Source organism: Ictidomys tridecemlineatus, chromosome 2 (assembly GCF_052094955.1).
Source record: "Ictidomys tridecemlineatus isolate mIctTri1 chromosome 2, mIctTri1.hap1, whole genome shotgun sequence".
In the NCBI taxonomy this organism is placed as follows: Eukaryota; Metazoa; Chordata; class Mammalia; order Rodentia; family Sciuridae; genus Ictidomys; species Ictidomys tridecemlineatus.
The window spans coordinates 66,665,233-66,692,988 of record NC_135478.1 but is presented as its reverse complement, the minus strand read 5'-3'; the positions used below and the strand labels follow the sequence as shown (position 1 = coordinate 66,692,988).

The 27,756-nt window shown below is 35.0% G+C and overlaps 1 protein-coding gene and 1 non-coding gene across 10 annotated transcripts in view; one reads left to right on the top strand and one right to left on the bottom strand.

Moving 5' to 3' along the window:
- The window catches only part of LOC144375117 (transport and Golgi organization protein 1 homolog), a 107,792-nt gene that overhangs the window by 16,487 nt on the left and 63,549 nt on the right, over nt 1-27,756 (bottom strand). For 8 of the 9 annotated variants that reach the window (XM_078038670.1, XM_078038669.1, XM_078038671.1 and 5 more), the window contains 6 exons: nt 23,826-23,912; nt 21,530-22,088; nt 21,056-21,259; nt 18,741-18,886; nt 2,442-2,570; nt 130-151 (listed from right to left, as the gene is read on the bottom strand). In XM_078038670.1, coding sequence (XP_077894796.1) covers nt 130-151; nt 2,442-2,570; nt 18,741-18,886; nt 21,056-21,259; nt 21,530-22,088; nt 23,826-23,912 — 1,147 coding nt within the window. The remainder of the gene's footprint in view (nt 1-129; nt 152-2,441; nt 2,571-18,740; nt 18,887-21,055; nt 21,260-21,529; nt 22,089-23,825; nt 23,913-27,756) is intronic. The other variant, XM_078038672.1, reaches the window with a different exon arrangement.
- LOC144375522 (U6 spliceosomal RNA) lies at nt 15,605-15,711 on the top strand. Its single transcript, XR_013435591.1, has one exon. It is a non-coding gene; the product is annotated as a U6 spliceosomal RNA (small nuclear RNA).

The window sequence follows — 27,756 nt, the reverse complement described above, 5'->3', positions numbered from 1 at the left end:
TAAAATTTTCAGGAGGTAAAAAAGATAATAGACATTAAAAGTCACTGTATCTACTTCTAACATACATAAAACACACATCAAACACCAATACAAAGGGTTATTACAAGTTTAAGAAACCTAAAAATTTACCTTGATATACTCTATCTTTTACCTAGAAGAGAGAAAAAAGATTAAATTTGATGTCAAACATCTGCTCAAACGAAACAGCATTCCTAAAACAACAGTCAGAATCATAACCAAGTGAGAATTTAATAACATTCTGGTTCAGGATAATAATTTATAGGATTAAAAATAAGTAAAGGTTAACAAGCCTTTTAAATTTAATTGGTAGTGATATTTCATAAATAGCCTCTGACATAAAAACACTAAGATATGTACCTTATTTCACAGCAAAGATGTGTGTATGTGTGTGTGTGTGTGTGTGTGTGTGTGTGTATACTCAAAATCATTTACTTGACAATTCTAAATAACCAGGATAAAGTCTAGAAACAATGACTATTCAAATGAAATCTGAGGAAACAATATTAAATGCATAATCTTTGTACTAAGATATGCCACTTTCACTCACCAGAAAACATCTTAGAACTCCAATTTAAATTTGGCTATTGGCTGAATTTAGAAACTAAGAGGCTACATCATCTTATTTCTGCAAACCACTAAATATATAGCAAGAAATCTGAAAGGAAAGACTGCTTGAAGAAAATGCACAAGCAATAAGAAAAATGACAATTAATATATTCTGGAAAGGACAAAAACAATCGTTTCCAAAAAACAGCAATAAACTACCTGATAATAAAACCTAAGCAGAAATTTTTTTAAAACATCACTAAATTTCTTTGTAACTTAGCATATTACTTGTCCTTTCAAATGTTATAAATGGTGATGGGATATTCAGATGTGTCCACGGATCATCCAGGGGATCTTCGTAACAGGAAATTGCATTCAGAAAACTCCAACACAGAAAAAAATGAACATTTCTTTAATGTCATAGCCTTGCTAACCTTTTACTCAAAATGACAACAGAGGAAAATGGGAAGTAGCATAAAAGCAGTCATCTAAGGTAGGGAGACTAAAGTTTTAAAGTCAAATGCTGAAACTGAGGAGCAACAAGCTAGGAACCACATCCCACATAACCTAGTGAAAAGAGAAACAGGTACCAGGGTTCTTGAAATGAAAGAAACAAGAGAGAGAAATATAAAATGTTTTCATGTTTTTCCCTTCTCTTTATCCTTCTATTTCCTTTTTACTTTTAGCTGAGAAAAAGTTCAATGAGATTAGAAAATTCCTCACAGGAATCCAGGCAAACAATTCTTCTATTTAAGAAGGGAATACTTTTTAAGAGATTTTACACTCAATTGTACAAGGAGAGGAAACTTATCTTAACAATGATATGTCTGAAATAATTAAGAAATCAGAAAAAGAACACTCAGATTTGAAAAGATTTGTATCCAATGTTTTTGGCCTCTTTAACTGTTAGGCTTTTCATATGCAAAGTCCATTTACCTAAAATAATTTTCTTCCAATTATGTTAAATAACTATGAAACAGAATGACCTACAGTACAAACATAAGTATGTATAAGCGCATATATATATATATATATATATATATATATATATATGTGTATATATATATATATATATATATACACACACACACTTATACATATATGTACACACACAGAGATAGACTAATTCTGCTCAGGAAAAAAAAAACCTTAATGAACAAAACATTTAATGGATTTTTGGACAACACATAATCTATACTTCCAAATAAAAAGGTATTTTCTGTACATATGATCAAATCATAAAATCTGGGAAAAATTTATATAAAAGACTGGAAAAATTATATCATCTCCTTTTTCTCATTTTACTGTATTTCTTTGCAGCATTTCCCCATGTTTGTATGTTTATATTAACATACAGTTCATCAACATTTAAATCTTAGTTTCTGCTTTTTTTCCCCACTTCACATTTAATTGTGAGCATTTTCTGTACCTCAAAGCTTTGAAATAAATAAATCTGCCTACTATTCCACTAATCGAACATACAATAACCCCTAAATGAATTATGTTGTGCTAAGTCTTCAATCTAATACACTGTTCCATTGAAAAACATTACCAAAATCTTCAAAGCATAGTTATTTCTTTAAGATAGATTACTAGACATATATGCTACATAAAAGGATATTTATCTAACCTATCCCATCTTTTATCCCACTTTTAAGACTTCTGATACATATGAAACTATTGGTCAGGATGGCTGTAAGAATTACCAGTTCTACCAACTGCACCCACACTAAATTATTTTATAATGTTAGTTTGACTTAAACCACTATTTTGTGTTTTAGCAATTGAAAAAGAAAAAAAGGGGGGGGGGCAGTGACTATATAAAATAATCCTTGTGCTTATGTGCTAAGGTATAAGTAAGTTAATTTACTCACAAGAGCAGTTCTCCAAGAGAAAATGACAAAGGATACAATCCCAAAGAAAACAGTGAATACTACAGGCTTCCATGGTAGTCCATAAAAATCAGGCCCAGGTTGAGTATCATCAGGCAATGTAGTAAACAGCTTAAACAGACAAATTAGAAGAAATGGGAAACCTTAAATTTATAACAAAACAGTCACAAAGAATCATGGCAATTCTAAACCAACTTCCTCATCAGAAATCCACCTCCTCAATATTTTCCAATAGCTTCTTCAAGAGAGAGGATACTGGCAGTCTCATATTTTTTGTTTGCTTCCAGTGTTTTCAAGTATAATGAATCTAAATACTTTTTAAAAATATTTATTTATGTATCTTTAGTTTTAGGGTGGACACATTGTTTTGTTTTTATATGGTGCTGAGGATCGAACCCAGTGCCTCATGTATGCTAGGCAAGCGCTCTACTGAACCACAACCCCAGCCCGAATCTAAATACTTTAAATTGAGCATACATTTCCAGTTTGTAACAGGCCCTATATCATCACATTGTCTAACACCTGGCTAGAATCCCTCTGGATCATTCTTTTCTCTTAGATAACCTGGTTTTTATAATTTAAAATATTCATTTAAGACAAAACTTAAATATATGAAAGAACTAATTAATTTTATGGCAACAAATAAAAACAATGACAATATATGTATAAGATTTTAAATCTTACTTCCATTCCACTCTTATATACAGATACGTGACATGTAATTTCAGACAACTCTTGAAAACTGGCTTAGATAAACTTCTCTGAATTTAACATCCTTCTATAAAATTCAGAGCCTAATTTTAAATGGTTGCTCAAAGGCAGTGCAGTAAACACCTGCCTACTCTTCCCTGTTTTCACCGCCCTCTACACGTAATAGGAGATAACTGTCACTTGGGCCCAATTCCCCAGCAGTCTCCTTAGGGAAAAGACCTGTAGTAACATTAGCTGTTTGGATTGTTGGCTGCATTTCAGAACATACCATGAGGTTGTCACCTCTATTCCGTCAAAAAAAAAGTGCAAGTGGGGAAAGCTCAAGTACACTCTCACCGGCCTCGCTTAACCATACAGTCACGTCTTGCCTGCCTTGGGCCTGACACACTCCATTTCTCCGTCGCCACGACAGTCAGTGCACCCACTCTGCCAGAACTCAGCCACCCGACAGGGGTCCCAGGAGCTCTGGGTCCCCCAGGGAAACAGTGACAGAAGGCACAGTGGCAGGTACTGAGTCCATGGTGTAGGGACAGCTGAGTGGAAGCGACGCTTCCCTGCAGAACAGCACAGGACCCTCTCTTTCACCGTTTCCTACTTCAGTAGGACCCAGCGCAGGGGGCGGGTACTGGGAGTGAACTTTGCCTTCCTCCACCACAGGCGCTTTCCGCCCAAGGCACATGAAACCCGTCATCAGAGGAAGCCCCTGGGTGGACTGCAGTGAGCAGACAGAGGATGCTGAGGGGCGTGGCGGGGAGCGGGAAGAACCAACTGCGGAGCCCGGCGGGGGACAGCGCCAGTAGAGCCAAGCGGAAGAGTCCAAATGAAAGGACTCCAGAAGGAAAGAGGCTCACCTGTCCCCAGAACTAGGAGAGGACCGGCGATTTAGAAGGCCCTGGAGGAAGCCAGGGAACTAGCAGAAGGGGATTATAGGCAGAGACTAGGAAAAAGGAGAAAGTCAGGCCTCCCAGCCCCTCCCAGAGCAAAACCCTTTTGTCAACGTGTTGAGACACCAGGTACCTACCTGCCCCAAAAGTGCAGACAGAAGAGGAGAAGCTTCTCCTGCTCCCTTCTAAAAGACTACTGCTGGGCTTTCCTTCCCTGCTCACTCTAGTCCTGTTACTTTCTCCAATTGCGGATGACACTCTTTTTAAAAAAGCCTAACCCTAAGGAATCATGTCATTATCACCCCAAGCCGGTGGCTTCATTTCTGGATGCCACATTTTAGGGTTGCATGACTTGTGGAAAAGAACAGAATCATGAATAGCCCAAAAAGCATGTGCTAAAAATTGAAGAAACTGGGGACATTTAACTTGGGGAGGAAATGAACATCTGTGGATCTTTAAAAATCTGTTGTCAAGTTGAATATAGTCAATTCAAAAGAACAAGAATAAGCACACTGAAAAAGAAGAGCAATGAAGGGTACAGGGAGGGCAGACTATATAATTAATTCATGTACCCTCGTCCAAGCCCAGGAATACATAGAGATTGTGGGACAGAATAGAGAATCCAGAAACAGAACCAACTGGACATTTGGGGTACAATAAAAGTTAGTTTGGGGAAAATAGACTTTCTAATAAGTAGCGTTACCACATGGAAAATTATAAAATTGGATTTTTCTCTACTTATTCAAAAGATAAACTACAAATGGATAAGAAACATGAATGTAAAAATAGAAAATAAACAAGTACTAGAAAATATTAAGTGAAATTTTCTATGTATTATGAGTGGGCAAAACCTGCCTCATTGAAAAAATCTTTCCTGGCTGTATCTAAACCTGCTACACACACACACACACACACACATACACACACACACACACACACACACACACACACACACGCAGTTTGACAATGACAAACTGAGAAAAAATATTTGCAACATATTATTGTCCAAAGAATCATGTTCCTGAAATATAAAGAACATTATAAATAAAATGGCCAGCAAACCTATACAAAAATGGGCTGAAGAAATAAACAGATCTCAGGAAAAGAAATGCAAATAGCTATAACATATGGAAACATGCTCTGCTTAGCTCATAATGAACAAAATACAAATTAAACCACACCAAGACACCATTTCTCACTTGCATTGGCAAGATCCAAACGTTTGACAACATACTCAGTAGGTGAGAGAATGTGGGGGAATACAAATTCTCAGACACTGCTAATAAGTATACAAAATGATACAACCCTTATGAATGAGATTTGGCAACATCTCCCAAAACTGCTTATATATTTACCTATTAACTCAACAATCCCACTTTTTTTTTTAACTTTTTCAGTGCTGGGGAAGGGTATCTTGGGCAAGTGCTCTACTGCTGAGCTATAGTCCACCAGCCCTAATTTCTAAAGATACTGGGAATACAACAACAAATGTTTAAAACTTGTATTTACAAAACTATGTTATTCAAGCATTAATTATAACAATACAAGATGGTCACAAAAGGCTGAAATAACCGTCATCAATGAAAGTTGTTGAATAAACCAAAGAAGAAAGAAAATAATTTTAAATACTGCTAAGAGCTGGTTTCCGGAATACATTTTTTAAAAATGAAGTAGAGAAAAATATTTATAGAATACTATTTGTATCTTAGAAAGTGAAAAAAGATGAATATATTATTTCTTATAGCTTTGAGGTAAAACTGACATGCAATAAATTACATGTATTTAAAGTGTGCAATTTGATGAATTTTAACATGAAATTATGAAATCACCATTATAATCAAGATAATATACACATCCTTTACTTCCAAAAATATTCTCATTCTCTAGGTAATTTTGCCCTTTGTCACCCCTCTTTCTTGCCCCCCACTTTCCCATTCCTCCAGCAAAATGTCTTATCTTAATAGATTGCTTTGTTTTCCTCAAGTTTTATGTGTATGGGATAATATATTATATTTTCTATGGCTTCTCTTATTCAGCATAATTTGAGATTCATCTACATCAGTTTATCTATCATCTATTTTTATTGCTGAGTAGCATTTCATTACATGTACATACCACAATTTTTCTATCATCTATTGATAGACATTTGGAATTTTTTCCAGTTTGGGGCTTTTACAAATAAAATAGCCAAGAACACTGATATAAAATTCCTCCTATTGCTATATAACTTATCTTTTCTTTGGAAAAGAATGGTTGGATATGACTGGTGTATGTTTACCTTTTTAAGAAGGTGATTCTACCACTTTATATCCCCACCAGATGTGTACCCATCCAGTTCCTCCATCTCTTCTCCAACCACTCAGCACAATTGTCTTTAATATTAGATATTTAATAAGTGTGTAGTGGTAACTCTTATGCTTCAAAATTGCATTTCCCTGATAATTATGTCAAGCATTTTTAATGTATTTACTATCTGTTTATCTTCTTTGATGAAGTGTTATTTTACAGGACTATATTTTTTTCTAATGCGTTCTAAGAGTTCTTCATATATCCTTGATGCAAGTCTTGATAAATGCTTTACAGTAATTTCCTCCCAGCTTGTGTTTTGTCTATTTCATTGACTTCAAAGTGTATTTTGAATTACAGAGGTTTTAGTTTGATGAATCCCACATTGTCAAATCCTTTTTAATGCTTTTGTTGTCAAATTTAAGAAATCTTTGCCAAACCTAAGTTCAACAAAAATTTTTCTCTTATTTTTTTCCTAGAGGTTTTGTAGTTTTGAGTTTAATATTTAAGTCTGTGAGTTAATTCTGGTGTCTAATGCAAGGCATGGATCAATATTTTGCATATAAATATGCAGTAATTTCAGTACCATTTGCTGAAAAAACTTTCCATTCTCTACTTGTCTTTCCATCTTTGTCAATGACTGTTGCCATATATATTGTGTATCTATCTCTGAATTCTTGGCTCTGTTTCAATATGTTTTGTCTGCAATCCTGATTACTGTAGGTTTAGAATATTTTTTTTTCCTCTTCGTATGGTACTAGGGATTGAACACAGGACCTTGCATATGCTAGGCAAGTCCTCTACCACTGAGCTACATCCCCAGCCCTAGATTAAGTCTTGAAGCCACGTTGCAATCAGCTTGTCATTTTCTACAAAACTCTGCAGGGATTTTGATTGGAATAATGTTGACTCTGGTGATTAAACTGGGATGAATGGACACCTTAGTCTTCTGACTCATAAATTAGGTATATCTCTCCATTTAGGTTCTCTTTAAATTCTATCAGCAATATTTTATAGTTTTTAATATATACATTTTAGTTTTTGCCACGTTTATGTTTAAATACTTCATATTTTTATTCTATTGTACATGGAAATCTTTAAAATTTCAATTTCTAATTATTCATTGTTAATATATAGAAAATATAATTGCTTTTAGATGTAAATTTTATCTGTCAACCTTACAATAGCTTTTTTCTAGATCATACCAGATTGTATCTATATATATTCATGTTATCTGAAAAGAAAGAGAATTTTATTTCTTCCTTTCCAATCTGAGTGCATTTTATTTCTTTTTCTTGCCTTAGTATACTAGCTATTTCCTTACTGCACCCCAGTACAATGCTGAATAGATGTAATGAGAGTAGACATCTCTGTTTGGTTTCTGATCTTGGGGAAAAGTATTCAATTATCAACCATTAAGTATGAGGTTAGCTGCATTTTTTCAGAGGATGTTTTCAGCTCCCTTATATTCCTAGTTTGTTGTTTGTTTTTCTACATCAATAATCAATGCTGAGGGGCTGGGGTTGATACTCAGTGGTAGAGCACTTGCCTAGCATGTGTGAGGCAATGGGTTCAAATCTCAGCACCGCATATAAATAAGTGAATAAAATAAAAGTTAATCAACATCTAAAAAATTTTTTTAATTAATAATCAGGGCTGATTTTTTTTTTACATGTCGATGCGATTTATTGTCACCTACTTGTACATGCACACAAAATAACAATATAATTTGGCCAATATTACTCCCCAACATTTCCCCCCTCTGCTATATTTTTTAAATGCTTGTTTTGTATCTCTCGAGCTAAACATAAAGATTGTGCTTTTAGGTACATCAATGTGGTAAATTTAATTGATTTTCAAATGTTAAATAAATTTTGGATTCTTGACATAAATCCCCATCATCCATCTAGTTTTTGTCTATGATGTATTTTCCTTTTACATATTGTTGTATTTGACTTAAATTTTTGTTTAGAATTTCTGTACAGATTCATTGGAGATCCCATGAGAGGTATGTGGTTTTCTTATTATATCTTTGCCTTGGTTTGGTGTAGTGATAACACTGGATTCATAGGAGAACTATTTCCTTGCTTTAATATTCTACAAGGGTTTAGTATTACTACTACTATTAGGAATTAGTATCATTTCTTCCTTACAGGTTTAATTGGATCACCAATAAAGCTATCTTGGTCTTATATTTTTTTCTTTGAAGAAAGGTTTTTACCTATACCTTCAATTTCTTTAATAGTCAACAAGGTTTATGAAATTGTCTATTTTTCTTGAGTGAACTTTTGCAATTTGTGGCTTAAATAAAATTTCTTCATTTCATCTAAATTGTCAAGTTAATTAACATAAACTGTTCATAATATCCCCATTATCAGTCTAGTATCTGTGAAATCTGTAGTGATATCCCTTCTCTGATTGCGAATATTGGTAACCCGTGTCTCCTCTTTTATTTCCCTCACTAGATGTTGATCAATTTTATTCATCTTAAAGAACTAGCTTTGGGTTTCATTGATTTTCTCTTATTTTCCTTTTTTTAAAATTTTACTGACTTATGGTCTTTATTATATCTTTTTTTCTTGCTTACTTGGAGATTAACTTATTTTTCCTTTTCTAGTTTCTCATAGTAGGAACTAAGTCAATGACTGGAGACTTATTTTTTAATAAAGCTATCTTGGGCCTGGTAGTGCTATAAGTTTTCCAATAACACTTTAGTGACATTGCACAAATGGATATATTGTTTTCAGTTTTATTCAACTCAAAATATGAATTTCTTCTCTGATTTATTTGACTCAAAAATTATTTAGCAGTGGGGGCTAAGGTTGTAGCTCAGTGGTAAAGTGCTTGCCTCACATGTGTGAGGCACTGGGTTCGATCCCCAACACCACATAAAAATAAATGTACTGTGTTGTTCATTTATACCAAATATATATATATACATATATATATATATATATATATATATATATATATATATGATAGATAGATACAGATATACATATAGATATAGATAGATAGCAGATAGCAGCCTGGCACTTAAGTTTTCAAATATTTGAGAATTTTCCAGATTTTTCCATTATTGATTTCTCATTTTATTGTGTTCAGAGAATAAGCTTTGCCTGACTTTGAATACTTTTATATTTACTGATAATTTTTTTAAGATCCAGAATATAGTTTATCTTGGTAAATGTTCCATGTGCACCAAGCTCCTTGGAGGTTTTCTATAAATGTCAATTAATTTCAAATGGATGGATTGATTATGTCATTCACACTTTCTACAACCTTACTTTTATTTTTCGTTTTCTGCCAATTGCTGAGGAGAGGATATTGAAATCTCTAAATGTAATCTATAGGATTCATCATTTTCCTCATAATTCTATCAATTTTGATACTTCATGTATTTTGAAGGTCTAATATTAAAAGTACAAGCATTTAGGTTTATTATATAATCTTGACTGATTCGTTTATCATTAGGAAATAACTTTCTTTAGTCCTGATGATATATTTTGCCCCACAACCTCTTTTGGTTTAATGTAGCTACTCCAGATTTCCTTTGACTAGTGTTTAACATGAGATACCTTTTTCAATCATTTTAATTTTGACTTCTTTGTGTCTTTCTATTTACAGTGTTATTCCCTTAGACATCTATTTGGGTCTTGCTTCTTTAGGCAATATGACAATCTCTGTTTTTAACTGATGTATTTAGATACTTTCCACTTAATAGGATTACTGCCGTGCATAGGTGTAAGCTTAATATAATCTTCTATTTGTTCCTTCTGTTCTTTGTTCTTTTTCTTTTCTTTCTGTCTTCTTTTGCAGAAATACCACTATCGGTATTTTTAGTGATTCCTCTATTGGCTTATTAAGCTATAACTCTGTTTTCTAATCTTAGTGCTTCAGGGTTTAGAATATACATCTTTAATTTGTCACAATCTACCTTCAGATGATACTATATTACTTCACATATTCAATAAGAACGTTACAATAGTTACTACCCTTCTGAGATTTATACTGTTGTCATGTATTTTACTTTACATGTTTTCTAAGTCCCATACTACACTCATATTTGTCTTTAAACAGTCAATGACTTTTTAAAATGTTCAAATAAGAAAAATTATTTTAAATATTTATGCACACAGTCACCATTTTCAGTGTTCTTTACTCCTTTATTCCATTATTTCCATCTGCTGTCTTGGTGCAAGTGTAGGTGAATTCTTTCAGCTTGTATGTCAGTACAAGTCTTCATTTTAGAAAGATATTTCACTGGGCATGATATTATCGGCCAACATTATTACTCTTCAAATATATTAAAGGTATCACTCCACTATATTCTCTTATGCCTAATTTCTGACAAGAAATCTGATGTCATCCTTAGTTCTTCTCTACATAAATGTCTTCTCTAACTGCTAAGATTGCTCTTTATCACTGGTTTTGAGCAATTTATTTATGATATAATATACCTTGATATAGCTTTATTCATGCTTTTTGTACTGTAGTCCCATTTAATATCTTGGATCTGCAGATGTACAGTTTTCACAAATTTTTGGCCATCATTTCTTAAAATATTTTTCTGAATACCTCTCATAGCTCAACTTGAAACTGTCCCACAGCTCACTGATGCTCTGGTTCACTTTTCTTTAACAGAAGAAATTTTCCCTGTTTCATTTGGGGTACTTCTCCTGCTATGTCCTCAAGTTCACTAATAATTTCATCACAATGCTTATTCTGGCATTAATCCCATCCACTGTGTTTATCATATATTTTCAACTCTAGAAGTCTGATTTTCTTAAAATATATCTTCTATATCTCTTTTTACCTTTTTAACACATGAAATATAGTAGTAATGACTTTTTAAAAAATGCCATTACCTCATTCTAACATCTCCGATAGTTCTCAGTTGGCTTTGATTGGATGATTCTTCTCCTCATCATTGTGGATTGTATTTTTCTTGCTTCTTTGCATGCCTGGTAAGCTTTGATTCGATGCCATACATTACGAATTACTATTCTTAATATTTCGTATACAATTAAATTACTGGAAACAATTTGATTCTCTTGGGTCTGAATATTTGTTAGGTATGACATAAACTGTAATAGTCCGAGGTAACACCCTTCTGATTATTCTACCCAACTTCCTTAGATAGTTTTTTCCAGGTGCTATTCTGGTCCCTGTGTTAAGACCTGTTCCTTCTAATCACTTAAGATGGTTTCTCTGACTTGCTAAGCAGTTTCATCACACTTATGTGCAGATCAATACCCTGCTGAACACTCAGAGAGCCGTTCACAGATTTCCAGAATTGTCTCTCAATGTAGCAACCTTCTTTTGGTACTCCACCCTGTGAATTCTAGTCACTTTGGTTTTCCTGGAATCTCAGCACCATCTCTCAATTCATGGTATCCTCTGGTTCTGCCTGACTTCCCCTTCTTTGTCATGGCTTGGGAATCTCTTAACATAGTAAAAGCTGGGGCAACTAAAGAGCTCATAGCATTTGTTCTTTATGTTTCCAGAATCATTCTTTGTTGCTTGATCTTCAATGTTACTGGATCTTAAAATTTTATATGTTTGTGGGGTTTTTTTCATATTTATTTTAGTTGTTTCAGTTGGGAAGGTGAAGCCAGTACCTATATAAAGCTATCATAGCTAGATGTAAAAATCATTTGCTTTTCTTTTTCTTTTTATGGTGCTGGGGATTGAACACATGGCCTCCTGTGTGGTAGGCAAGTGCTCTACCACTGAGCTGCATATCCCTTTTCTCATTTGCTTATTTTTTTAATAGCAGAATGCATAATGAAATAAATTTTAAAAGTTAACTATAAAAGAGAGTAATATCAGGGTAGACAGAACTGGGACAAAAGCTAGAGTTCTTTCAAAATCAGGCGGGAGAATCACAAGTTCAAAGCTAGCCTCAGCAACTTAGCAAGTCCCTACGCAACTTAGTGAGAACTATCTCTAAATAAAAAATAAAGAGCCTAGGTATGTGGCTCAGTGGATAGGAGCCCTGGGTTCAATCACCAGTACCAGAAAACAGAAACAACTTATTTTCACAAATTAACTTTGGCTCTTCTAAATATTTAAATAATTGTAAAATAAATAAAAAAAATCTTTAAAAATTAACACCTAAATATTGAAAGCAAAAATGAAACAACCTGTGATATCATGTTGGTGACAAACCACAGAAATGAATTATTTCAAACATACCTTAGTGGGATATAGCTTAAAGACAAGAGAATTTCATTTCATTTCAGGAATACATTCCTGAAAGTATTTTAAACAACATAAATATAGTCGTGTGTTGCTTAATAATGGGAATAAATTCTGAGAAACACATCTTAGGCAATTTCACTGTGTAAACATCATTGAGTATACTTATACAAACCTAGAAAATATAGCCATTTCCACACGTAGGTATTCATATATGGTATATCATCGCTTTGGGGATAAAAACCTATAAGATATTATTATACTGAATTCTGTAGACAATTGTAACATTGTAAATGTTTATATATCTAAACATATCAAAACACAAAAAAGATTAAAAATACTAGGTGTCAAGAATTTTTTAGCTCCATTATTATGCACTAATGACCAAAACGTCATTAAGTGGCACAAGACTGTAAACAATTATATTTATGTCATTGAAAACTGGAACTCCAACATCAGAGAAAGAAAACACAAATCTAAGATAGATGAAGTGAAGTAAAATCTCTCTAACATCCTGAATTTTCATGGGAATTATCTAAATGACATGATCAAAAATCCCCACATATTTCTGAGCTTTGTTCACTAAAATGGCTTACAAATGACAGTCAATTTGAGCAATAAGCAATCCTAGTACTTGGAATGTAGCCTCTAAATATCATTTCCTATTGAAAGAAACCAAAGTTCTTTTAGAGAAATAGTTCCTTCAAGGTCTGGATAGGAAATGTTTAAGATGAACTTGGAACATCTCATAGTTCAAAAGCAAGGGAAACAGGTAACAATGACCACTAGGTGGTGGCAAAGGGTCCCAGGAGCCAAGATAAAGAGGCTTCTACAAGGCAAAAGGGGGAGAAATTGAGCATCAGATAAGAACAATTACTATTCCTAACTGGATTAAACACACCAAATATTTTTAAATGCATGACATCATATTGACTCTTAAATAAAAGTTAAAAAGATTTCAAAAGCCACTTTGGGTATCATTTGATAATGCTAGAATAATACCTTACTATTCTGAAAAGTGTTTAAATGAAGAAAAGGAATCAAATGTTTATCTCCTGCCTTAACTATACAAACCGAATATCTGTGTAAAGAATAATCAATCATAGCCAGGCGCTGTGGCACACACTTGCAATCCCAGTAGCTTGGGAGGCTGAGGAGGGAAGATAGCAAGTTCAAAGTCAGCCTCAGCAAAAGTGAATTGCTAAAGCAACTCAGTGAGACCCTGTATATAAATAAAATACAAAATAGGGCTGAGGATATGGCTCACTAGCCAAGTGCCCCTGAGTTTAATCCCCAGTACCAAAAAAAAGAAAGAATAATCAATCATAAATTTTTATTTGTATAGGCATCCCAGCCTTTAAATGAAGAAAGAAAAATCCCAGCAACTCAGACCATTGCTATTTTGCAACCTGTAATATATTAGCAAATCTCACCAAGGTCACTGTTGACTAGTAGTCAACATCAAAGGAGAGGACATGCAGATGTCAATGCAATATTTCCTATTAAATTTTCATAAGAAACAGAATTGAACCTAAACCTGACTACCAATTTCCAAGAAATATAAAGCAACAGAGAGAGACTGAGGTTGTTAGCTCAGCACTTGCCTAGAATGCATGGAGCCCGAGGTTCAATCCCCAGCACCACCAAAAAAAAGGGCAATAGAGAAAACAGGTTAAATTGTTGTACCAGGGGGATGTCATTTATTCACCCAAACTACAATATATCCTAGAAGTCCCACAAACATATTTTTTTCAATTATTGCAAAAAGTTACAACAAAAGGAGAAATCAATAGAGAGTAACTTATATGAGACTTGTTCTCCCACTGAAAGCAACCAGAAAGTTGGAATACATATATTGGTACCAGGGATTGAACTCAGGAGCACTTGATCACTGAGCCACATCCCCAGTCTCAGCCCCATTTTGTATTTTATTTAGAGACAGGGTCTCACTGAGTTACTTAGCACCTCACTTTTGGCTTTGAACTTGTGATCCTCCTGTCTCAGCCTCCCGAGCCACTAGGATTAAGGCATGTGCCATCATGCCCAGTCAAAAAAGATTTTTAAAGAGCTATTTTTCAGATAGAAAGCCACAAGGAACATGCAACTGTCACCCCTAAGAGCAGGAGAACAAATAGGTGAGCATTCTACCTGGAGGCACCCTCTAGACCTCAGTTTGAAAAGGGGAACACAAATGGGGCACAACAGTCTCACTGAGGAGAGAGAGACCAGAGTTACAGGAGATTAAGCAGCCAAAAATATGTAGAGAAAACTACCAGAAACATGGGAGCCACAAAGAAAAAGAGTTCCAGAAATCTGCATGGAGGTGGTCTTCAGTTTGGGGCTACATTCTAAGCAGTACCTGTGAGGGCCAAGAACAACTATAAGCTAACCAATTCCACAGTTGGCACTGAGCTGGGAGAAGTCTGGATTCCAGCTAGCCAGAGAGAGTTGACATACAAAAACAGTATGGTCAACAAGCTCATGAAGAAGTATTTGATCCTGGCATCATGGCACATATCTGTAATCCCAGCAATCAATCCCAGGTTGAGGCAGGAAGATCCCAAGTGTGAGGCTGGCAACTTATCAAGGGCCTAAGGAAGTTAGTGAGACCCTATCTCAAAAGAAAAAAAAAGTTCACTCAATATCATTAATTATCAGGAAATAAACTCACAAAGACATACCCACTAAAATGGCCCAAGTGCTAGTGAAGATGAAGTCAAGTGGAAGTCTCCTAAATTGCTGGTGGAAGTATAAAATGATTGTGGTCATTTTTTAGCATGGCTTGACAGTATCACATAAGACAAAAACATACATTAAATGTAGGAGGCAATTGCACTCCTAGATATGAGTCCACTTATAGTGGCATATATATGAAACAGTACTGTAGGAAAAATGAATCTATAGTTTAAAAAAAAAGTTATCAATGGTTGCCTGGAACAGGTGGTGAAGGCACTCACTGGGAAGGATCCCAAGGAAACCCCTTTTCTAGTGAAAAAAAAACTGTTCTATATCTTTATTATGGTAGTTTTTACATGGGTATCTACATTTGTTAAAACTCAGAGTGTGCTTGCTTTGGCAGCACATATACTAAAATTGGAACAATACAGAAAAAATCAGCATAGTCCCCGAGCAAGGATGACACCCACATTTGTGAAGTATTCCATAGTTTTGTGGAACCAACCCTTCAGCAGATGAATGGATAAAGAAACTGTGGTACATATATGAAATGGAATATTACTTATAGCATTAAAAGAGAAAAAAATTATGGCATCTGCGGGTGAATGGGAATATCAGGTTAAGGGAAGTAAGCCAATCCCCAAAACCAAAAGCTGTATGTTCTCTCTGAAAGTGGATGCTGACCCATAATGGGGGTGAGGTGGGTGGTAAGGGGCATGGAAAGAATGGAGGAACTTTGGGCAAAGGGGAGGTAGGACAGGTGAGGGGGCAGAGGGATAAGAAAGATGGTGGAATGAGATGAACCACATTACCCGAGGTACATGTAGGACTACACGTGTTGTGTACAACTAGGAAAAGTTTTGTTCCATTTATATACAATGAATTGAAATGCATTCTGCTATCATGTATAACCAATGAGAACAAATTTTAAAAACTCACTGATATTGGCTATCAAGGAATTACTGTTAAGTTGTGTGATGGCCCGTGGGTTCATTATACTATTCTCTATGCTTTTCTTTAAAGCTTTTCTAATTAAATTTATTTTTTAACTAGTACATAGAAACAAACATTATAATTATTGAAGTAGGTAACATGACATTTTGATGCATGTATACACTACATAACGTTTAAATCAGTTAAATATATCTACCTCCTCAAACATCATTTCTTTATGGTAAAACTTTCACAATCTTTTTTTCTAGTATTCTAAAATATACAGTATGTTATGGTTACCTATAGTTCCCTACTATTCTCTCTGCTCTTATTTGAAAGTTTCCATAATAAAAATACTAAAAATAATTTTTAAATTAAGATATAACTTCAAATATTTAAAGGATTTCTATGTAGAAAAGAATTCAATTTTATAGAGGAAATCATGTGGAGGAAAATTTGGAGTCAATACAAGGATGAACTAGACAACAGAAGAACATATAGCCTTGTAAGAGAGTGACTCGTGCTAGGAAATACTGGTGTACAGGCCTCATAACTATTCGTCAGGGCCACAGTAAAGAAAATAACAGCAATGAGTGAAAAACTAGACTAACAGCCTTCCAAGGTTTCTTCTAACACTAAGATTCTGCTAAGATTCCATTGATCAATGAATCTGATTGGTGCACATCTCCCAAACACATCAGAGCCTATTACTCTCCAGTCCTATCAGATATCATACTACTTGTTTAAGATTTTACATTGACTTGTTCATAATTTTTGCATATATTTGTTAAGTCCTTTTCTTAAGGCTTTCAAAAATCACAATCATACCTTACACCTGTTAGACTCTTTTAGTCCTCACACAATGTCCTGTACATACTGGGCCATCAAAATGCCTTTTTGAAATCTCCTTTCAAATCAGTCTCCTAACATTGTGCCTCTTCTTTGCCACTCACGTCTATGTCTTACCTATCACCGTACAATCACTGACCATACCTGCACCACATTCATGTCCCCTGACCTAGACCTAGAGGAGGGCTCTGTGCATACCTAAAAAATATGAATAAAGAAATCCTTCCCATATCATGAGGCTGTTAACTTTCCAAGTGATGCTGATTCATTCTGATAATCAAATTATGACTGTAGAAGACTGCTTTAATCACTGGAAATATAATTATTCTAACTGCCTGGCTCGTACATACCCCTTACCCAGGTGGCTGCCACCATCATGAACAAACATGGAGCCAATTGAAAAATGATTTGTTTCTCCCCACCACATCTTTTCCACCCTGGTGGTCTTTCCTCCCCAGGTATTCATTGTCTTTATATCACCTTCTGACTGTCTACATGAGAATTAGGGCGTGTGTAGGGGTAAAACCCTTCAAAATGCCAGACACCTCACCAGACATTTTACCTTGTCAAATCATTTAATTCTTATGATTGGAGTAAGCATTATCTACATTTTTCAGATGAGGAAAACTTTTTTCAAAAGTTTAGTTATTTGCCCAAACGTCTAAATGATAACCTTGGGATTTGAAACCAGATCTACCTGGCTTCAAAATCTACACATTTTACAAGGAAAACAACAACATCATCTTTCTTACACAAGCCTTGAAATAACACAACCTACAGGAAACAACTTCAGTTGAGGAGGATTACTGTCACAATGGCACTAGGACCATCTTATCCTCCAACCTCTAAAAGCTTTCTCATTCCTATAATTAAACTCTAAAAGTCAAATATCAACAAATACCAATAGGGGGGAGGTAAGTCCTAAAATGCTTAGATAAGCTTCTAGACAGATTAAATGTCTTGTTTGGATCATGATTTTCTTTAGAAAGATCAGCCTTAAGTGACTCTTTCTAAGAAACAGATCTAACCTAATTCCTTTCATTCTTAAAACTTTCTAAGGATCCCCACTATTAATGGTCTAATGCTACTTTGGCTCATGACTTCCTTTAAGATTTGCTGGCCTCTCCAACAGGCCCATCCCCCTCCAACTTCACACTTTACAACACCAACTATTCACATTCTCCTGCCCTCCCCAAATATCCTTTCTTCATATTTCCATTTCTCTGAACACATTTCTTCTGACTGCCAGCTTCCCCCACCACCCCAGCCTGTCTAATCAACAACAAACCACATGTCAGACTCCTGTTTGCCTTTTGCCTGTGCTTCAATCACATCTCAACCACTTTCTGACCTTACTGATCACCCTTCCAACCATAATAAATGCATTTATGGACAATAATGTTCTACCATCGAATAAATACCTCTCTTTCTGCCATTATCTTACTGTATTTCAAGTGAATGCTGTTATCTCCCTGCCAGAATGAAAGGTTCTGAGGGGAAGAACCAAGTTTTTACAGGTGTGCAAATGTCCAGCCTTGGTAGACAGCAAATCTTCCTCATGTGCTAAACCAAGTAGCCATTAAAGCCACACCCCTATGGCTTTTGTTTCAGGAGCTATCTACTCAAAGGGTCAAGAGTCATTTTCATAAAGACATTTTAAGTTTTTCACTTCGTGACCAGAAGCCACTTAAAAACTAATAAATAATCAACATTCTAATTGAAGAAACTATGTCAAACTTACCATCTTAGACAAATAAAGCAAGAATGAATATAACAAGAAAAGTATGTTGTCCAAAAGGGTGGCATCTGCTGGCTCTTCGACCTTTATCTCTAGTTGGTTTTCTGTATCAGCAGCATCAACAGGAGTACCTTCTGTTATAAGTAGCTCTAAAATTGAAAGGGGAAATTGCTATTTTATTTTATGCTATAGAATAAGAATTGTCTCTCTTCAGTTTCAATATTCATCGAGTGTTTCACTAAATATATGAGTCACAGTGCCTGGAATATGTGGCTCTCCTAAAGACAATTAACACAACAGAGAAGAAAACTTCAAAATCCTAATTAGAACTGTCAAACCCTTCAATTATAAAATGAACAATCTCCAGTCTACTCTCCACTACTTCCATGGCCATACAACTGCTACCAGAACAATATTTACTCAAGGAAAATTTTTAAAACCAGAGATATATAGACAGGGTCACATTCAAAAAACATGGATTTAGTGCTGGTGAAACTTTGTGTTTAAAATTTTAGGAAAGCTGAAAGAGAGGGAGTCTTGGTTTGCAGATTTGCAGGTGGAATGGGCCAAGGCTTAACACAGTATCTGGCACCTGGCAGAGATACTCAACAATTATTTATTGAATGGACAGATGACAACTATTTAAAAAGAACACAGTAGTACCAAGAGAGACTAAAGGGAATTGGGTACAGACCTGCATTGAGGCTCTGTGAATGAGGTAGAATTCCAGTTAGACCTGAGAGCTTGTAGGGGTGGAATTTCAGTATGAGTTACATGAGCCTGGGGTATGTTTGATTAAACAGCAGGAGTCCAGCATGCAGTTATTAAGAAGTTGGACCAGTTGCCTCTAAGGTCTTTCTCAACCCTGAGATTCTATTCACTACTATTTTTTAAGCTTTTGCCTAATTTTTTTTTTAGTTTTTGATGGACTTTTATTTTATTTATTTGTATGCAGTGCTGAGAATCAAACTCAGTGCCTCATATGTTAGACAAGTGCTCTACCACTGAGCTACAACCCCAGGCCCTCCATTCACTATTGGTCTATGAATTTGACTGCTGGTGAAGTCTGCCCCATTGGCTCAGCATCTCAGCACCTGAGACACATTAAATGACATTTGGGAAGATTTTACCTATTAAAGGTCATTGACATCATTTTGTGGTGGAACTTAAAAGGCCAGGGAAATAATTCATTCTTAATTTTGTAAGTCAAGTTTTCCCTATTCTTGAAAGTTTTGGAGCATGAAAATAACAAATCGTAATGGTGCGTGATTCATTTTCATAACCTTATAGAGTTAAAGACAGTTCAGAAGTCAGTAGTGTTCATATATGGATGCAATGTCTTCTGGAAAATGGGAGAACTCATATGTTATTCCTTCTCAAATTAACTGAATCCCCCCTTGCTATGAGTTCTCCTACACTCTGTGTGTGCAGATGGTGGGGGGAGGTTCAGATCAGTGCTGCCAAGCCCTGCACTGGTGCAGGATAATGCTTATAGCTATGCTTACAGACCAGAACCTTTAAAAACACAAAATACAGTAATTATGGCTTCATAGCACCATACTGGATGGATTAAAATAAACAATTAGTCATCATCTAATTTACTGATAAAATGAGAGTGAGCAACACAAAAGTAGAATGCTGTTGATGCCATTATTGGGGATTTTTTTGAAAAATTGTTTCTCATCTCCCACTGGATACTGTGCACTATGATGAAGTATTCGTAAGTGTCAATCTAAAATCGATTGCAGTTCTGTACTGTTTGCTGTAAGTATATAGTATAAAGATCTGGACCATTGACTGCATTTGAAAAAGTTTAATTACCATGTCCAGGAAGCAAGTCAAAACAGGACTTGAGCTATATTATATTCCATTTAGAAGAAAACAGAAGAAAAACACAGAATTTATGAGACTATGAACAGTGATTATTCAAGCTAACTTGTACTAGGCCAGACTTTCCTGGAAGGCCTGCTAAACACAGATTGTGGGTCCCACCCCTAGAGTTTCTGGTGCTGTTGGTCTGGTTGAAAACTACAGTTTTAGAGCATAAGGCCTTTGAAGAAAAATATTTTAGTTGTAAATGGTTTACACAAGCTAGTCATACCTAAACATTTGCTTTTAGGTGAGTTACAGTCTCTGGCCTATTTTTGATTTCTAGTCATCTTTATTCTTGCTTTTCTCTCACTTAAGATATTTTTTTTTGAACTCACATGTACCTATATCACTCTCTGCTCTATTTCGTACCTTTGGCAACAAATATCCTTGAAAGCCTTCATTATGGTAATGCCTCTACTTTGTAGAGAAAAATTGGCAAGCTTTACCTGGGTCTACTTTCTCAGTATTTGGGATCTGAGACAATTCTGAAACACCCATGTCCTCAGTCACAGGTTGATTCAAGAGGCTGGGCTCTTCAGGATGGTTCATATTAAAATGATGACGCAGGAGGTTTGGCTCTTCATGAAGATTTCTATTAAGACGATTTGTGTTCTCTTTAGGAAAATCATCTTCATGGGGTGGCTGCATCTCTACAAGGGAGAAGAATGCATTGAGCCAGATGGATGACACTATCTACCCCCACTTAAGCCCAATGATCAGCACTCCCCCTCAGCACACAGTTCCAGATACCACAACACTGCCCTCCATGTCCTGGCATGAGCCCATGAGAACAACTGGGCAAGGATACGGGAGGGTTAATTGTTTTCATCCCATTTAAAGGATGACTGAACTATACAGTCAAATTTATAAAGAAGCCTCATCTGCCAGAGGACTTTCCTCCTTTCCCATTTCCATATCACCTCGTTCCTTGTCCATCATGTCTACCCTTTTGGCTGTGGTTTCAGTTTTCTTTAAAATCTTCCAAATTATACTCATTTCTTGTTTGTTTTCTTTGGTTTCTAGATGAGGATTGATTTCTTTTTTCAAAAGTTTATAAGCATCAGTCTTCTCCTGTTCGTTTGAGACCTGAGAAATGTTGCTGGTTTTGTTTTTTTCACTTTCTGGCACTTTCAATTTATCTGGTAGTATTTCTTCAAAAAGTTCAAGTGAAGTTTGTTCACCCTGAGCATTATCTGTTTGACTATCTGCATGAGGATGGTTCTTCTGAGCCAAAAATTGTTCCTCAAGATCCACAGTGTTTTCTGAGAATGCACTTTCAATTTGTTGTGAGTTTGCTACTACTGGTTTAGGTTCAGGTTCAACATCCTGGGAGACTTCAGGAAATTGTCCCACTTTTTCTATAGCTTTCTCAGAATCTTCATATGCAGAATCATACAATTCCCAAAATCCTAGAAGTTCTTCTACGTTATAATTATCAAAATCGTCTCCTCCAACATCAAAACAAACAAAATCTGTCTCCTGTAAGGAAAAGAAAACCATTAATGTGTCAATAACAAAGTATCACAAAAGCAAACTCATCCACGCTCCCAAATTCAGGATTGGTTCTAAAGAATCTTTGAGGTCAACCAGATTACCCTCCTCCAACCCTCACTGCCTAACTCCATCTATGGCTGAGTAAATCTGTCTTTTTCTAGACTACAGTGTTAGAAAGTCTATTCTTTCTTTCTTTTTTTAACATGGGTCATATTCTTTAAAAAGCATAATGAGTAAAAATGGTGACAATTTGATCTCCAACTGCCTGACTCTTGGGTCTCTCTCAATTTGCTCTGAACATAAGTAGGGAAAGGCAAGGTATCACTTATAGGATCCTCCAGCTCTTAATATCTACACCTATGTTTCAGAAATTTAACTCTTAATCATTTGCTCAGGAGAAGCTGGAAGATCCTGCAGCCTTGAGAAAGATGAATCAGTTTTAAAGTATCTTACTGAGATACAAGTACATTGGATGGAATAAAGAATGATATTAAGGAGGCTCCTCACATTATTATTACCACAAGAACAAACTGAAAACAAGATTCAACAAGGTATACACCTTTCTCTTCCATCAGGGTTTCACAGTCACTAAGATCTCTCTCAGGATTATGTGTATATTATCTAGTCTTCCTTCTTGCTACTAGTAAGCAAATTTATATAAAAGGAGCCATAGTATGAATGGACATGTTTTTAAAAAATTTCCATTCCTAATTAAATATTCATAATATTCTGCGGGGGTTCCGGGGGTGGGGGAGGCAGTTCAATGTAGTACGGATGAGTGATTTCCTCTCCTCATCACATGCATTTCTAAGCCATGAGGGATGCATGTAATGGGAAATACAATGAGAAGGCAGAGTTCAAAACAAATGAGTTCTCTGTAATCAGTGAACTGCTGTCACAGCTTAAATCCCAAGAACTCTCTTTACCAACAATGAAGTCCAACAAGCAACAGAAGTGATTTTATGGCCCCTGAGATTATAAAGAAATTTTAGGAACAGCAACAACAAACAGGATGACTTTATCCATTCAGTCCATCTAATCTAAGAACTGTCCTAGCCTAGCAGCTTGCATATTCTACAGCCACTACAAAGAGCTGCCCAAAGATGTTTCAGTGTTGGTGGGCATCAATTACTATACAATTTAAAACTCTAGAAAATAATCAGCTGAAGCGAGAATTCTAGAACACGAAATCCTTTCAGTCACAAAATCAATTTATGTCAGAGCACCATACAGGAATGTTGTATAAAGGAAGCAGTTGGGGCCTTAAAAGATCTGAGACTGAACATCACCTGAAACGCTCAGGTCCCCTTTTCCAAATCTATAACATGACTATGATCCCGTATATGACTAAGAATAAGAAAACCTTTGTAAGTACATATTTCTAGCCTAGTATAAAAGTTAGAGTTTATTAATTTAACCTAAATATACTTAAAATGTCTAATAACTATCCAATGAGTTTTGCCTGTAAAATGAAATTATTTGCCTCTTAGAATATCTGTTTCAATATATTAGACAACTCTCAGATTATAATATAATCACCCTTGAATGCCTTTCAAACTTTTTTTTTTACAGGTAGTCTGATTTCAAATGAAAATCTGACACACAAATGTTATATTGCCCCCCAAACACATTATAAAACATTCAGAAGCAGTTAACTGAATATAACCGATGGATTTATAAGCCAGTTTACAATTGAGAACAAAAAAGAAATCCATAACTTACATCTGTTGGAATTTGTAGCTCTTCTTTAGTATATTCACGAACTACCTTGATGAAATCTTTTGGAAAGTATCCAAACATACGGCCAACCTATAGTGCAAAAGAGACAAATATCAAATAAATTCTGTACAAGGAATATAAATAAGAGATTTCTCAGAAGTGGCAGGAAATATACACATAATAGATAGGTATATGGTATAACCAAGAAAGAAAGTTGCTATAACAATTACACTGAGATTATTATTCCAAATAAAAATTAAGTACAGAACTATTAAAAAGCAACATTTCCAACCACTGAAGTTTTCTTTTTTACATTTAGCTTAATTCTCAACACAGAGCATATAAAGTTAAGACTTCTGAAGTAAATAAAAGATCTGCATAGAAGATTATTGGATACTATATGGTTAAAACTATGTAAATCAAAGCTGGTTATAAATGCAATTCCAAATAACCTCTAGCAAGAATTTACCTGTACATTTTGTAGCATTGCTCATAAACCAATATTTATGTCTTTCTTAACCAATACACAACAGTCATAAAAATTAATAAGTAAAAACAATACAAAAATCTCTAAAATGTATTACCACTATAGCAGATGTATTGATAGTATATGCTTTCCTAGCTTTGTCCAAATCTACTTTTACAAGTACTTGGGGAGTGCTGAGGGCCATTGTCAAGTAGGAATGAAGCTTCAAAATTTCCTTGCCAGCGTACCCCATGTTAAATGGATTTCACTGTTGACATTGCATGTAAGGTGACCTTGCTCAAGGACCAAGGCAGATCCGGGTTTAGAGCTGATCAGGTTTGAGGAAGTATCCCACTCCTTAGGGTGTTCCTGGTTTAAGACAAAAGGAGTTTTAGGGAAGTTGGAGGTTGAAGATTATTGCTGCTGGGAGTAGGGCGTGCCTGCAGCCTGAGTTCCCGCTGAGTTCTCCTGGAGAAAAAGTTTTTAGGAGGTGAATTGTTCGGGAGATTGGATTGCCCCCGAACCTGTGTGGAGGCGGTGTGAGTCAGGAATAAAGAATAGCTGTTTGAATCTACAAGGCTGTGAGTGCCTTCTGATTCTGTGCCCAGCCAAGACTGCGGCATTATGGTGGCCCGTACGTGGGATGTCTGAAGCTTGGGGGTAAGTGAATTTGCTCGCTCCTGAAAGAGAGCAAAAAAATGGGTGACCATTTCAAAAAACAATGTGTTCTTGTTTTGATTTATTTTTTTTCATTTCAAGTGGCCTGTTCCTAGAACTTTCTCAGGCAAACTAAGGAAAATGGTTGACTCAAGGTTTGAAGTTGTTCGCCTCCGAGGAAGAAAAATTGTTAGAGGAAGGAGGTACCCCAGTAAGACCAAGAAAAACTATGGCATATGTTGATACAATACAAAAATGTAGCCCATGGCTTTATAAAGATGAGTTATTAAGTATATCAATTGGACCATTATGGTATCCTGTAGAAGGATTTTTCTTCAACAAGAAAGAGATGACTAGTTCTGTTCACTATACTTGTCTTGGTTTTTACAGACAGCTGATTCATTTACAAAGCTAAAATGTTAAAATATCAACCACTAAATATGAAATCAAGTACTCTTTACTTATTAAGTTCCATAAGGTAATATATTTAAACATTATGTGTGTTTTCATAAATTGGCAAATGGAAAAATGTTTAATATTGCTTTGGTCTGTGTCTTTGCTGAAACAAGGTTACTAAGTGTTAAGATTCTATCATGTGTAATTTATATACAGAGAGTATAAGAAGTTTCAGCTGGGTTTCAATTACAGTATAACAGTACCTTAAAAAACATGAAAGTATTTCATCTTATTAAAGTGGAGTAATTTTATAAGGGTTGTTTTAGAATGTGAATTTATAAAAAGGGTTAATGGTTAAAAAAGAGGTATAAAAAGATTCAAGATGTGGAAATATATTTTAATATAAAAGGTTAAAGGAAAAAGAAATGTTTCTAGTTGAGATAATCTCTGTGTGGTAAAGTGAAAATTTGTAAAATGCCATTTAAAAAGATTTTGAGGAAACTAGATTTAATTTAAAAGCTTGAGAAAGGTAGAAAGAAAAAAAAGGTATTTGTACATGGCAGATTGAGACAAAGCTTCTTAATGGAGTAAAAAAGAGCCTTTGGTTGAAGGGCAGCCATGTAAACTAATATTAAGCGATTTAAACAAAATCTAAGCCTCGTTTAAAAGAGTGAAGCTGTAGGTGGTGAAAAAGTACATTTAATAGTACAGTATAGATGATAAATGAAATGCTTTAAATGGTTAAATTGAAGGAAGATTGCTTTACTCATCAAACTATTAAAATGTACTTATTAAACTAAAAAGAGGGAGATGAGATAATCTTTGTTTGGTAAAGTAAAAAGTTGTAAAATGTCTAAGTACATTGCAAAAAGCTTTAAAAGGTTAAATTGAAGGTGGTTAAGATGCCTTCACGATGGAGGAAAAAAAATATAACCCATGAAAATGGGAAGATAATAAGATAAAAGATTTAGATAAAGAAGATTAAAAATTTGAAGTGGAAAACTTCAAAAACAGAAGTACAAAAAGGTAAAAAAAAAAGAGAGAAGATGTAGAAAGATAAAGATATAGGAAGATAAAAAGATGTAGAAAGACAAGAATTTTATACCCACAAAATAGGAAATGAAAGAAAACTAGGAGAGAAGAAAGCAACTAAGGGTAAATATAAAAACCTTAGAAGAAAACTAGAAGATAGAAATAAGATGGAAAATGGTTAAAAATGTCAAGTAAAGGTATTTCAGATAGAAAATACAAAGGGCTAAGACAACTATGGTTTCAAACCACATCTAAAAATTAAAAGGACTAAAGTAATTCTAAAAACTAAGGCAAAATGCTTTTGAAAGACTTAAATTTAAAAGGATCTTAAAGGGGTATATATCCCCCAAAGATAAACTTAAAATAACCCTTTTTTTACTCTAAACTTTTAAAATTTGGATTCATCAGGACTTAATGCTGCGGAAAGACATATGTATCCAAAAAATGTACATAAGCCTAAGGTACTTTGGAAAGATATTCTAACAGGACATTGGAAAGCTCCTGACCCAGTGTTTGTCTGGAGTTGGGGTTCTGTTTTTGTGTTTCCACAGGGAGAACAGCAGCCGATTTAGATTCCAGAGACACTAACTAAAACAATTTCTACAGACCAAAAAGAAGATAATTTGACTCAAATCCATAACAGCTGATATCCAGAGCTCCAGCTTGGCTATTCTTACATCTGCGACAGTGATTAACCACGGTGCCTTTTTTCAATATCTATTTTATTATTGCCTTTTTCCCACATCATAAAGTTCTATTTTATTTTTTGAGCTCATACAAACCTAGGTTAATGTTTTTCTGATCAGCTTTGTTTTTTGACTGTGTTTTATTTTTTGACTGTGGAGTTTTTAAACATTGCAATGGAGATTTTACCTAGGTAAAGCTAGAAGGCTGTTATTATTGTCTTATGTGTTATATGTTATGAGTGCACTGTTTTGTGTTGCATGTCAGTATGTGTGTATGTCCATATTTTTATATGAGGAGGGCTCATGAAAAAATGGATCCGAATTTTCTTTTTTTTTATTCACGTGATTTAAGTGGTTTAATCTAAATTAGGTAAACAGCTGTTAATGATTGTTTTCAAAGGTGGTTAACAGATCTGTTTGCTTACTATTGTTTTTAAAGGTGATTAACAGATCTGTTTGTTTACTTTCACTTTTCCTTTTCATTATATTTAATAATTCTGTTCAGGATAATGTCTCTTTAACATCATTGCCAGAATTCCCATCTCCATCCCAGTGCCAGTGAAGACTACGAAAACCAAACTACAGCTTCTATGATAGCTATCACAGTAAACTGTATAAACTGATGCATCAATGAATATAACTCAACAAGTAATGCTCAATCAAGGACTTGATTTACTTTGGGAGGAAATGAACATAT